We start from the raw sequence: 14,422 nt of genomic DNA, 5'->3' as shown, positions 1-14,422 counted from the left end.
ATGTAGACTGGTTGAGTCATGTACCCTGACTCCTGTGCCCCTTCCAAGACCCTGAAGAGGGTGTAGAGCTGGTCCACTGTGGGACATTTGTCAGAGACCCCCAGACTATCCTGGTGGGAAAGTGTCCTGGGTCTGCCAGCATCACTCTGCACCTGGATCAGGGACGTCCTCACCAACAGGTCCAGGTGGTGAGGAAAAGGAAGTCAGCATCTTCACCGCTGATCCTCACCGCTGGAACGCCGCAGGGTTGTGTGTTCGGCTCCGCCCTCTTCACCCTCTTCACACAGGACTGCTCTGCCATCCACCCACCACCCACGGGACTCTCTTCTCAGCTGCTGGTGAACTTCTACAGAACCTCCATGGAGAGCGTCCTGTGTCTCAGAGTGACGGTATGGCAGCTGCACAGGACCAGAGGAGCTTAGCCCGGCTGGTGAGGACAGCTCAGGGGATTGTGGGATGCCGTCTACCAGATCTGGACTCGGAACAAACAGTTGGTCCAGGTGTGAAAAGATCCATTTTGCAACTTTACAAAATGGTCAGAGCTGTCCCTTAAATCCCGAGATTATACCAGGACACAGACCCGGTACAAGAGGTCTCCGGTTTTTGGTTCTGTTTGATCAAATCTGAGCCCTCATGTTGGTTCCAGTTAAAACTTAAGATGGTCTCTGATCATGAATGTGTCTTCTGTCCACCTCAGTGTCTATGGGTGTCCGTTGGCCAAGAAGAGGAAGGCTCTGGACAAACAACCTCTGGAACCAGCTGCCAAGAGGAGGCTCCTCTTCCTCACTTCCTGCCCAGGTGAGGAAGAGGAGCATCCCGGAGCTGTTGGCAGCTTCCAGAACGAAGTCCTGCAAGCTGGAAAGGAAGCAAAGGAGCGAGGAGAGATTGTGGAGGAGGACGAGGCGCATGGAGAGAGAGATGGAAATGAGGATGAAGACGGGGAGGTGGAGGAGTTTTCTGAGGAGGAACAGGTGGAGGAAGAGGAGGAGGAAGAGGAAGAAGAAGAAGAGATAGAGGTGGAGAGAGAAGACATGAGAATAAGAGGTGAGCAGCCAGAGGAGGGGATGGATGAGGAAGAGGATGATATTGAAGAAGACGAAGACCAGCAGGCAGAGGAAGATGAACAGGAAGAGGAGGAAGAACAGGAGGTGCAGAATCATCATACAGGTACTACATATACACACCTGTACTACATCTATAAACATGTACTACATATACACACCTGTACTACATCTATAAACATGTACTACATATACACACATGTACTACATATACACACCTGTACTACATATACACACCTGTACTACATATACACACCTGTACTACATCTATAAACATGTACTACATATACACACCTGTACTACATCTATAAACATGTACTACATATACACACCTGTACTACATCTATAAACATGTACTACATATACACACATGTACTACATATACACACCTGTACTACATCTATAAACATGTACTATATATACACACATGTACTACATATACACACCTGTACTACATCTATAAACATGTACTACATATACACACCTGTACTACATCTATAAACATGTACTACATATACACACATGTACTACATATACACACCTGTACTACATCTATAAACATGTACTACATATACACACCTGTACTACATCTATAAACATGTACTACATATACACACATGTACTACATATACACACCTGTACTACATCTATAAACATGTACTACATATACACACCTGTACTACATCTATAAACATGTACTACATATACACACCTGTACTACATATACACACCTGTACTACATCTATAAACATGTACTACATATACACACATGTACTACATATACACACCTGTACTACATCTATAAACATGTACTACATATACACACCTGTACTACATCTATAAACATGTACTACATATACACACCTGTACTACATATACACACCTGTACTACATCTATAAACATGTACTACATATACACACCTGTACTACATCCATAAACATGTACTACATATACACACCTGTACTACATCTATAAACATGTACTACATATACACACATGTACTACATATACACACCTGTACTACATCTATAAACATGTACTACATATACACACCTGTACTACATCTATAAACATGTACTACATATACACACATGTACTACATATACACACCTGTACTACATCTATAAACATGTACTACATATACACACATGTACTACATCTATAAACATGTACTACATATACACACATGTACTACATATACACACCTGTACTACATCTATAAACATGTACTACATATACACACCTGTACTACATCTATAAACATGTACTACATATACACACATGTACTACATATACACACCTGTACTACATCTATAAACATGTACTACATATACACACCTGTACTACATCTATAAACATGTACTACATATACACACCTGTACTACATCTATAAACATGTACTACATATACACACCTGTACTACATCTATAAACATGTACTACATATACACACCTGTACTACATCTATAAACATGTACTACATATACACACATGTACTACATATACACACCTGTACTACATCTATAAACATGTACTACATATACACACCTGTACTACATCTATAAACATGTACTACATATACACACCTGTACTACATCTATAAACATGTACTACATATACACACCTGTACTACATCTATAAACATGTACTACATATACACACATGTACTACATATACACACCTGTACTACATCTATAAACATGTACTACATATACACACCTGTACTACATCTATAAACATGTACTACATATACACACCTGTACTACATCTATAAACATGTACTACATATACACACCTGTACTACATCTATAAACATGTACTACATATACACACCTGTACTACATCTATACACATGTACTACATATACACACCTGTACTACATCTATAAACATGTACTACATATACACACCTGTACTACATCTATAAACATGTACTACATATACACACATGTACTACATATACACACCTGTACTACATCTATAAACATGTACTACATATACACACCTGTACTACATCTATAAACATGTACTACATATACACACCTGTACTACATCTATAAACATGTACTACATATACACACCTGTACTACATCTATAAACATGTACTACATATACACACCTGTACTACATATGCACACATGTACTAGATATACACACCTGTACTACATATACACACCTGTACTACATCTAAAAACATGTACTACATATACACACCTGTACTACATATGCACACATGTACTAGATATACACACCTGTACTACATATACACACATGTACTACATATACACACCTGTTCTACATTTACACACCTGTACTACATCTATAACCATGTACTGCATCTATAAACATGTACTACATATACACACCTGTACTACATCTATAAACATGTACTACATATACACACCTGTACTACATATACACACATGTACTACATATACACAGATTTACTACATCTATAAACATGTACTACATATACACACATGTACTACATATACACACCTGTTCTACATCTATAAACATGTACTACATATACACACCTGTACTACATCTATAAACATGTACTACATATACACACCTGTACTATATATACACACATGTACTACATATACACACCTGTACTACATCTATAAACATGTACTACATATACACACCTGTACTACATCTATAAACATGTACTACATATACACACCTGTACTACATCTATAAACATGTACTACATATACACACATGTACTACATATACACACCTGTACTACATCTATAAACATGTACTACATATACACACCTGTACTACATCTATAAACATGTACTACATATATAAACATATACATGTACTACATATACAAATACAAATGTACTACATACACATATCCCTACATATACTACATATTCACATGTACTACATATATACAACGCCAATATATATATATACACAACTACATGTACTACATATATAAACATGTACTACATATACACATGTACTACATATATGGACATGTACATGTACTACATATATACACATTTACTACATATACACACATGTACATGCACTATATTTATACACATGTACTACATATATACACATGTTCTACCTATATAGATATATACATACACTACATATATACACATGTACTGCATATATAGAAATGTACATGTACTACATATATACACATGTACTACATATATAAACATGTAGTTGTACTATATTTATACAGAGGTACTCCATATATACACATGTACATGTAATACATATATATACATGTACTATATTTATACCCATGTAATACATTTATACATATGTACTATATTTATATACACATGTACTACATATATACACATGTACTACACATATAGACATGTACATGTACTATACATATATCTATATATATATAGATATATATATATGTATATATACACATCCATCCAGTTACTTCCTGTTTATGCTTTTCAGAGTGAAACTGTTGATTTTCTCTGACAGAGAACCAGTACAAAACCAGTGGACAATCTAAGCTCCTCCCAGTCCAGAAGGACAACAACAACAACAGCTGCACCACTGGCGTCTCTATCGGTACTGGACCCAGAGAGGAGTACGAGAACTACGACGAACTGGTTGCCAAGTCACTGCTCAACCTTGGCAAGATTGCAGAGGACGCTGCCTACCAGGCCATGACTGAGTCGGAGATGAACAGCAATTCCTCCAACAGCGGCGGGGAGGACGAGGACGAGGAGGACGGCAGCGAACAGGGTGACAGGAAGGGCGAGCTGAGCGTGGACCTGGACAGTGACGTGGTCAGAGAGACAGTGGACTCCCTGAAGCTCCTGGCCCAGGGTCACGGCACCATGCTGTCCGAAGACAGCTACCCAGAAGGCAGTTTGGTGAACGGGACGACCGGTATGGGGGTGAGGGCTCAGGGCAGGGAGAGCGGAGAGGAGGCGTGTCTCAGCAGTCTGGAGTGTCTGAGGAACCAGTGCTTCGATCTGGCCCGGAAGCTGAGCGAGACGCAGCCGTTGGACCGGCCAGTCCTCCACTCGCTCCACCACCAACTCCAGAACCCAGCAGACCCTCAGGTGCTGCACCACCTGAACAGGTACGTAGCCTCCTCTCGGCCTACAGGTGGAACCTTCTCTCTCCAGATTGATGTGAGAATCTACACGTTACATCAATGTTTTCATACAAAAATGAAGAGAACAGATAGAGAACGCCAGGTACCCGGTCACATGACTTCACAGACTCAGGTACCAACAGAGAGTAGAAGAAAAGAACCAGAATCAGGTCTGGACAGTCTGAAATGCAGGACACTGGTGGGTGAAGATAAAACATGATCTTTAATTTATCCCCAACATCTGGCCAGCTGACAGAGAGGGACCCAGACTGGCTGAAGTCCAAACCTTTACCCAGGCACGATCGGACTCAGAGCCTTCTGATCCAAGCAAAGCTTCAAGAGACTTTTCTCTGCATCTTTTCATTAAATCCTACAATCATCTCCTTTTTATGACCTCATGAGAAACCCTGAAGAAACCTCCATTGGTTTCAGGATCTGATAAAAACAAGAAACAGAAATCTCTACCCCAACCTGGTCTAGGATCAGCTGGTTGACCACCACTTGCTGTTACACTTCCTGATGAGGAGGTGGTGACATCACATTAACAGCTGCAATCAGATGTTTCCACTGCATCCGTCCGCAACCTGTATATAGACTTAACACGTCTGTGGTTCCTTTGTTTCTGGACCAAGTCCACTCAGAGACGAGTTTAGCTAAAATAAAAAACATTTCCATTGTTGGGACATTTTGTCCTCAGGACTTAGTGTTTTATAGCCCATTTTATAAACCAGTCTCCAAAGCGAATCTGAAAACGCTCCCGTTTCGTTTCTGTGTTTACCACCCAAACCGATGAAGCCATAGCTCCAGCCTGTCTGTAAGCCGCCTGCTCAAGCCCCGCCCACAGCTGCTTCCAGAGCTGCTGCAGAAGCTGCTGAGCACCATGTAGACGTTACCACTGCATCTTCTGGTCCTCTACCATCAGCAACGAGTGGACACAGAGAACAGCACGTTTCTGAGCATGCTCCATGTCTTCTTCTCTGTTTCTGCTGTATTGCTGCGGCAGTGTTAGAGTGACACCTACAGGCATGGCAGATGTACTGCAGTGTTTTAGTGGTTTGTGTGGCTCACACATTTCTGGAAATGATTCAGTTTTTATGTTAAACTAAACCAGTTCCATCTTCATGTGGACGTTGCCTGAGTGTAACAAGCCCAGTCTGGACACTGGAAAATGAGCGACTCAGAAAGGCTTCTTTCACATGTGGATTATTTAATCCCAGGACCTGACCCTAGTCAACTCAAGTTTCTAGAAGCTAATGCTAACACCTCGTCTCAACATAATTTGTCCATAGTTCCATCTGCTGTGCAGACTCTGCCCCCTAGTGTTCAACGTAATGAAATGCATTTCTTTCCAGATGGAGCAGAAGGCTCAGGGCGAATACACTGATGCTTTTACAATCCCAACTTTCTCTTTATTTCACTACATGATGACCGTGGCTCAGTGTTGTGACCCCTGGCAGCCATCTGCACCGAAGATTTCCTCATCAGTCTGGCCAGCTGTGGGGCCAAAGTCCAGCTCTTCCCACATCATTTGTTTCTGTACAGGAAGAAGGAAGCAGCGATAACCACAGGTGCGGTACTTTCAGCAGAGCTGCCACGGCTCTTTACACTGAAGTTTATCCCAGTATTAACATAAGCCCTGGATTTAAAATGACCCAATTACACTATAATTACTTAATATGAAATTATTAGCAGCTCAGACTGATGTGCTCATTTAGAGGAATTATTTTCATGTGGCAGGTGGTTGAAATGGACACATACACACACATGCTTTGTTAATACACACATTTCTATATATTATTTGTAGCGGTAGGATTTGTTACCAAGCACATAACGTGTTATATGCAGCTAACATGTTTGAGATTATTTGGATCTTTAAAAGAACAAACCCACCGAGTGTAATCAGATGATAAAATCAAAACTTTCATTTCCATCAGTGTTGGACAGATGGAGAGATTTAGACAAAGCTGGACAATGTGGGACCATGTTGGACAGTGTTGGACGTATTGGACGGGGTTGGACAGACAAATCTGGACAGTTTTGAACAGATCTGAAAAAAGCTGTAAATATTTGGAAAATGTTGGACAGAGCTGGGCAGTGTTGGAACGCTTTGGACATGCGATGTTTCTCCTGCTTGTGTCTCAGGTATGACAGCTGCCCCCAGGGGACGCCAGAGGATTCCCGGTCTCTGGAGCGCAGCTACTCCGATTTAGTCCACAGGAAGCTGGTTTTAGTCCACAGGAAACTGGTTTTTGTTATTAGGAATCTGTATTTAACCCACAGGAAGCTGTTTTTAGTCCACAGAAAGCTGGATTTAGTCCACAGCAAGCTGGTTTTAGTCCACATGAAGCTGGTTTTAATCCACAGAAAGCTTGTTGTAGTCCATAGAAAGCTGGTTTTATCCCACAGGAAGCTGGCTTTAGTCCACAATGAAGCTGGTTTTAGTCCACTTGAAGCTTGTTTTAGTCCACCGGAAGCTTGTTTTAGTCCACAGAAAGCTGGATTTAGTCCATATGAAGCTGGTTTTAATCCACAGCAAGCTGGTTTTAGTCCACATGAAGCTGGTTTTAATCCACAGAAAGCTTGTTGTAGTCCATAGAAAGCTGGTTTTATCCCACAGGAAGCTGGCTTTAGTCCACAATGAAGCTGGTTTTAGTCCACTTGAAGCTTGTTTTAGTCCACCGGAAGCTTGTTTTAGTCCACCGGAAGCTTGTTTTAGTCCACAGGAAGCTGGTTTTAGTCCACAGAAAGCTGGTTTTAGTCCACAGCAAGCTGGTTTTAGTCCACATGAAGCTGGTTTTAATCCACAGAAAGCTTGTTGTAGTCCATAGAAAGCTGGTTTTATCCCACAGGAAGCTGGCTTTAGTCCACAATGAAGCTGGTTTTAGTCCACTTGAAGCTTGTTTTAGTCCACCGGAAGCTTGTTTTAGTCCACAGGAAGCTGGTTTTAGTCCACAGAAAGCTGGATTTAGTCCACAGGAAACTGGTTTTTGTTATTAGGAATCTGTATTTAACCCACAGGAAGCTGTTTTTAGTCCACAGAAAGCTGGATTTAGTCCACAGGAAGCTCATTTTAGTCCACACATACACACACATGCTTTGTTAATACACACATTTCTATAAATTATTTGTAGCAGTAGGATTTGTTACCAAGCACATAACGTGTTATATGCAGCTAACATGTTTGAGATTATTTGGATCTTTAAAAGAACAAACCCACCGAGTGTAATCAGATGATAAAATCAAAACTTTCATTTCCATCAGTGTTGGACAGATGGAGAGATTTAGACAAAGCTGGACAATGTGGGACCATGTTGGACAGTGTTGGACGTATTGGACGGGGTTGGACAGACAAATCTGGACAGTTTTGAACAGATTTGAAAAAAGCTGTAAATATTTGGAAAGTGTTGGACAGAGCTGGGCAGTGTTGGAACGCTTTGGACATGCGATGTTTCTCCTGCTTGTGTCTCAGGTATGACAGCTGCCCCCAGGGGACGCCAGAGGATTCCCGGTCTCTGGAGCGCAGCTACTCCGACATGGTAAACCTACTGAAGCTGGAGGAGCAGCTGAGTCCGGCGTCCAGAGGTTATCCGACCAGCCAGGATGGAGACGAGGACACCACGTCAGTGGCGTCCGACCGCTCTGATGAGACCTTTGACATGTCCAAGGGAAACCTGACGCTGCTGGAGAAAGCTATCGCCCTGGAATCAGAGAGGGCAAAGGTCATGAGGGACCGAATGGTGTCCGAGCACACAGTGCCCCGCCGGGTTCACCATCATCACCGTGGCCACGGTGACCACAGCCAGCGGCTGAGTGGCAGCGGCGAGGAGCAAAAGTCCAGGATGCATCAAGACGGGCTGAGGAAGGCGTACTACCCTAAAGGTAAACCCTCCATGGAAAGATGGTTTTAGTCCACATGAAGCTGGTTTTTGTTAATAGAAAGCTGGATTTAGTCCACAGAAAGCAGGATTTAGATCACACGAAGCTGGTTTTAATCCACAGGATGCTGGATTTAGTCCACAGGAAGCTGGTTTTAGTCCACATGAAGCTGGTTTTAATCCACAGAAAGCTTGTTGTAGTCCATAGAAAGCTGGATTTATCCCACGGGAAGCTGGCTTTAGTCCACAATGAAGCTGGTTTTAGTCCACTTGAAGCTTGTTTTAGTCCACCGGAAGCTTGTTTTAGTCCACAGGAAGCTGTTTTTAGTCCACAGAAAGCTGGATTTAGTCCACAGGAAGCTCACTTTAGTCCACAGCAAGCTTGTTTTAGTCTACAGAAAGCTGGATTTAGTCCACATGAAGCTGGTTTTAGTCTACAGAAAGCTGGATTTAGTCCACAGGAAGCTGGTTTTAGTCCACAGAAAGCTGGATTTAGTCCACAAAAAGCTGGTTTTAGTCCACATGATGTTGGTTTTTATCCACAGAAAGCTGTTTTTTTTTAATAGGAATCTGGATTTAGTCCACAGAAAGCTTGTTTTAGTCCACAGGAAGCTGGTTTTAGTCCACAGGAAGCTGGTTTTAGTCCACATGAAGCTGGTTTTTGTTAATAGAAAGCTGGATTTAGTCCACAGAAAGCAGGATTTAGATCACACGAAGCTGGTTTTAGTCTACAGGAAGCTGGTTTTAATCCACAAAAAGCTGGTTTTAGTCCACATGATGTTGGTTTTTATCCACAGAAAGCTGTTTTTTTTTATAGGAATCTGGATTTAGTCCACAGAAAGCTTGTTTTAGTCGACAGGAAGCTGGTTTTAGTCCACAGGAAGCTGGTTTTAGTCCACATGAAGCTGGTTTTTGTTAATAGAAAGCTGGATTTAGTCCACAGAAAGCAGGATTTAGATCACACGAAGCTGGTTTTAGTCTACAGGAAGCTGGTTTTAATCCACAAAAAGCTGGATTTAGTCCACAAAAAGCTGGTTTTAGTCCACATGATGTTGGTTTTTATCCACAGAAAGCTAGTTTTTGTTAATAGGAATCTGGATTTAGTCCACAGAAAGCTTGTTTTAGTCCACAGGAAGCTGGTTTTAGTCCACAGGAAGCTGGTTTTAGTCCACAGGAAGCTGGTTTTTGTTAATAGAAAGCTGGATTTAGTCCACAGAAAGCAGGATTTAGATCACACGAAGCTGGTTTTAGTCTGCAGGAAACTAAATCTAGTCCACAAAAAACTGGATTTACTTCACGGAAGCTGGTTGTAGTCCATAGAAAGCTGGATTTATCCCACTGGAAGCTGGTTTTAGTCCACAGGAAGCTGGTTTTAGTCCACAGAAAGCTAGATTTAGTCCACAGGAAGCTGGTTTTAGTCCACAGGAAACTGGTTTTTGTTATTAGGAATCTGTATTTAACCCACAGGAAGCTGTTTTTAGTCCACAGAAAGCTGGATTTAGTCCACAGCAAGCTGGTTTTAGTCCACATGAAGCTGGTTTTAATCCACAGAAAGCTTGTTGTAGTCCATAGAAAGCTGGTTTTATCCCACAGGAAGCTGGCTTTAGTCCACAATGAAGCTGGTTTTAGTCCACTTGAAGCTTGTTTTAGTCCACCGGAAGCTTGTTTTAGTCCACAGGAAGCTGGTTTTAGTCCACAGAAAGCTGGATTTAGTCCACAGGAAACTGGTTTTTGTTATTAGGAATCTGTATTTAACCCACAGGAAGCTGTTTTTAGTCCACAGAAAGCTGGATTTAGTCCACAGGAAGCTCATTTTAGTCCACAGCAAGCTTGTTTTAGTCTACATAAAGCTGGATTTAGTCCACAGGAAGCTGGTTTTAGTCCACAGAAAGCTGGTTTTTGTCCAGAGAAAGCTAGACTTAGTCCACAGAAAGCTGGATTTAGTCCACAGGAAGCTGGTTGTAGTCCACAGAAAGCTGGTCTCAGTCCACAGAAAACTGGATTTAGTCAACAAAAAACTGGATTTAGTCCACAGAAAGCTGGATTTAGTCCACAGGAAGCTGGTTTTAGTCCACAGGAAGCTGGTTTTAGTCCACAGGAAACTGGTTTTTGTTATTAGGAATCTGTATTTAACCCACAGGAAGCTGTTTTTAGTCCACAGAAAGCTGGTCTCAGTCCACAGAAAACTGGATTTAGTCAACAAAAAACTGGATTTAGTCCACAGAAAGCTGGATTTAGTCCACAGGAAGCTGGTTTTAGTCCACAGGAAGCTGGTTTTAGTCCACAGGAAACTGGTTTTTGTTATTAGGAATCTGTATTTAACCCACAGGAAGCTGGTTTTAGTCCACAGGAAACTGGTTTTAGTCCAGAGAAAGCTGGATTTAGTCCACAGAAAGCTGTATTTCGTCCACAGGAAGCTGGATTTAGTCCACAGGAAGCTGGATTTAGTCCACAGAAAGCTGGATTTAGTCCACAGGAAGCTGGTTTTTGTTATTAGGAATCTGTATTTAACCCACAGGAAGCTGTTTTTAGTCCACAGAAAGCTGGATTTAGTCCACAGCAAGCTTGTTTTAGTCTACAGGAAGCTGGTCTCAGTCAACAGAAAACTGGATTTAGTCCACAGGAAGCTGGTTTTAGTCCAGAGAAAGCTGGATTTAGTCCACAGGAAGCTGGTTTTAGTCCACAGGAAACTGGTTTTTGTTATTAGGAATCTGTATTTAACCCACAGGAAGCTGTTTTTAGTCCACAGGAAACTGGTTTTAGTCCAGAGAAAGCTGGATTTAGTCCACAGAAAGCTGGATTTAGTCCACAGGAAGCTGGTTTTAGTCCACAGGAAGCTGGATTTAGTCCACAGAAAGCTGGATTTAGTCCACAGGAAGCTGGTTTTTGTTATTAGGAATCTGTATTTAACCCACAGGAAGCTGGTTTTAGTCCACAGAAAGCTGGTTTTAGTCCACAGGAAACTGGTTTTTGTTATTAGGAATCTGTATTTAACCCACAGGAAGCTGTTTTTAGTCCACAGGAAACTGCTTTTCGTTAATAGGAAGATGGATTTCGTCCACAGGAAGCTGGTTTTTGTTAATAGGAAGCTCGATTTAATCCACAGGAAGCTGGTTTTAGTCCACAGGAAACTGGTTTTTGTTATTAGGAATCTGTATTTAACCCACAGGAAGCTGTTTTTAGTCCAGAGAAAGCTGTTTTTAGTCCACAGAAAGTTGGATTTCGTCCACAGGAAGCTGGTTTATGTTAATAGGAAGCTCGATTTAATCCACAGGAAGCTGGTTTTAGCCCACAGGCAGCTGGTTTTAGTCCACAGGAAAGTGGTTTTTGTTATTAGGAATCTGTATTTAACCCACAGGAAGCTGTTTTTAGTCCACAGGAAACTGCTTTTCGTTAATAGGAAGCTGGATTTCGTCCACAGGAAGCTGGTTTTTGTTAATAGGAAGCTCGATTTAGTCCACAGGAAGCTGGTTTTAGTCCACAGGAAGCTGGTTTTAGTCCACAGGAAACTGATTTTTGTTATTAGGAATCTGTATTTAACCCACAGGAAGCTGTTTTTAGTCCACAGTTAGCTGGTTTTAGTCCACATGATGCTGGTTTTTGTTATTAGGAATCTGTATTTAACCCACAGGAAGCTGTTTTTAGTCCACAGGAAGCTGGTTTTAGTCCACAGGAAACTGGTTTTTGTTATTAGGAATCTGTATTTACCCCACAGGAAGCTGTTTTTAGTCCACAGGAAGCTGGTTTTAGTCCACAGGAAAGTGGTTTTTGTTATTAGGAATCTGTATTTAACCCACAGGAAGCTGGTTTTAGTCCACAGGAAGCTGTTTTTAGACCACAGAAAGTTGGATTTCGTCCACAGGAAGCTGGTTTATGTTAATAGGAAGCTCGATTTAATCCACAGGAAGCTGGTTTTAGTCCACAGGAAACTGGTTTTTGTTATTAGGAATCTGTATTTAACCCACAGGAAGCTGTTTTTAGTCCACAGGAAGCTGGTTTTAGTCCACAGGAAACTGTTTTTTGGTAATAGGAAGCTGGATTTCGTCCACAGGAAGGTGGTTTTTGTTACTAGGCTGCTGAATTTAGCCCTCAGGAAGCTGGTTTTAGTCCACATGAAGCTGATACTTTTTATAAGGAAGCTGGATTTAGTCCTCACCAACTTGGATTTAGTCCACAGAAAGCTGTTCCTCCGACTGAGGACGATGGATTTGTCCCGGCTTAGGGAAAGAATCTGTCCCTGGTCCTACAGTAACTGTGGTTATTTTTTAAGAGGATGAGGAGGATGATGATGAATGTCTGGTTTCTCTTTTTCTGATTCATACATGTAATTCGTCTCTCTTGGTGATGTCATTTCTTATCTATAATTAGTAATTATGGACACAGTTTTTATTAATTTTAGATAAACAATAGGATGTTTCACCCTCTGTCCTCTGGAAAGAAGGTTCATGTAAGGAAAACAGGAAGAAGCTGCGGTTGATGGACGGAAACTGGACTGGAGGACAGGCGATCTGGATGAGTGGACACTGGACAACCCAGTCTCATTTTCACTGTCCCATTTTTTCCAGATTCTTCCAGAGGCGAGAAAAAAGAAAGTAAATGTCCGACACCAGGCTGCGACGGTACTGGTCATGTGACTGGTCTGTACCCACATCACCGGAGCCTGTCTGGATGTCCTCATAAAGACCGCGTCCCTCCTGAGAGTAGGTCCTGCAGATTGGTTATCTGATGATCTGGTGATCCGGTGACCTGAGGATGCTTTGACCCAAGTATCTGAGGATCCGGTGATCTGATGATCTGAGGTTCTGGTGATCCGGTGATCCGGGGATCTGAGAATCTGGTGACCTGGAGAAATCTGACAAATCATTTCATCTGAAAGCAGCTGCTCATTGATCAGTTTAACCTCTTCATGCCTGCTGACCTGCAAACCAATTCTGGCCTTTTTATTATTTATTTGTTTTTATCAAACTAATTAATTTTATTATCAATTAAAATTATCCATTTATTTTTATATATTTTGTGTTTAAGTTTATCCTGATTTTTGCTGGATTATTTTGTTTATATTAGGGGTGGGACTTTAATGTGTTAATTATGATTAATTTATTACCAAAACATGTAAAAAAATTAACACATTTAATTGCAGTTTGCGTTCTAAACAACGCGGAACCTTCATCAGTGCACGGTTTCCAGTACACCAAAATAAAGTTAGACACGTCAGAGCTTGGCTACTGTTATGAAGGAAGGATGGTGAAATCGCCGGGAGGTATGCCAAATACTTCCTTAAAGTGTTGTGTGAACTGTGGGTAGGACTGAGTAACGGTGCCGTCCTGTTGCCAAAGCGCATCTGCCCACTGGAGGGCCGGTCCTGTAAGCAAGGAGATAATGTAA

General features: G+C 41.6%; 1 protein-coding gene across 1 annotated transcript in view; it reads left to right on the top strand.

Annotated features, from left to right (window-relative positions):
• Positions 1-538: 538 nt before the first annotated feature.
• The window catches only part of myt1la (myelin transcription factor 1-like, a), a 54,720-nt gene continuing 40,836 nt past the window's right edge, over positions 539-14,422 (top strand). The window contains exons 1-5 of the mRNA XM_041975151.1: positions 539-1,167; positions 4,538-5,151; positions 5,442-5,458; positions 8,632-9,041; positions 13,603-13,737. Coding sequence (XP_041831085.1) covers positions 672-1,167; positions 4,538-5,151; positions 5,442-5,458; positions 8,632-9,041; positions 13,603-13,737 — 1,672 coding nt within the window. The 5' untranslated portion in view covers positions 539-671. The remainder of the gene's footprint in view (positions 1,168-4,537; positions 5,152-5,441; positions 5,459-8,631; positions 9,042-13,602; positions 13,738-14,422) is intronic.

Source organism: Melanotaenia boesemani, chromosome 22 (assembly GCF_017639745.1).
Source record: "Melanotaenia boesemani isolate fMelBoe1 chromosome 22, fMelBoe1.pri, whole genome shotgun sequence".
NCBI classification, from domain to species: Eukaryota; Metazoa; Chordata; class Actinopteri; order Atheriniformes; family Melanotaeniidae; genus Melanotaenia; species Melanotaenia boesemani.
Note: the sequence above shows the minus strand (reverse complement) of the source record. Positions and strands in the feature narration are given on the sequence as shown.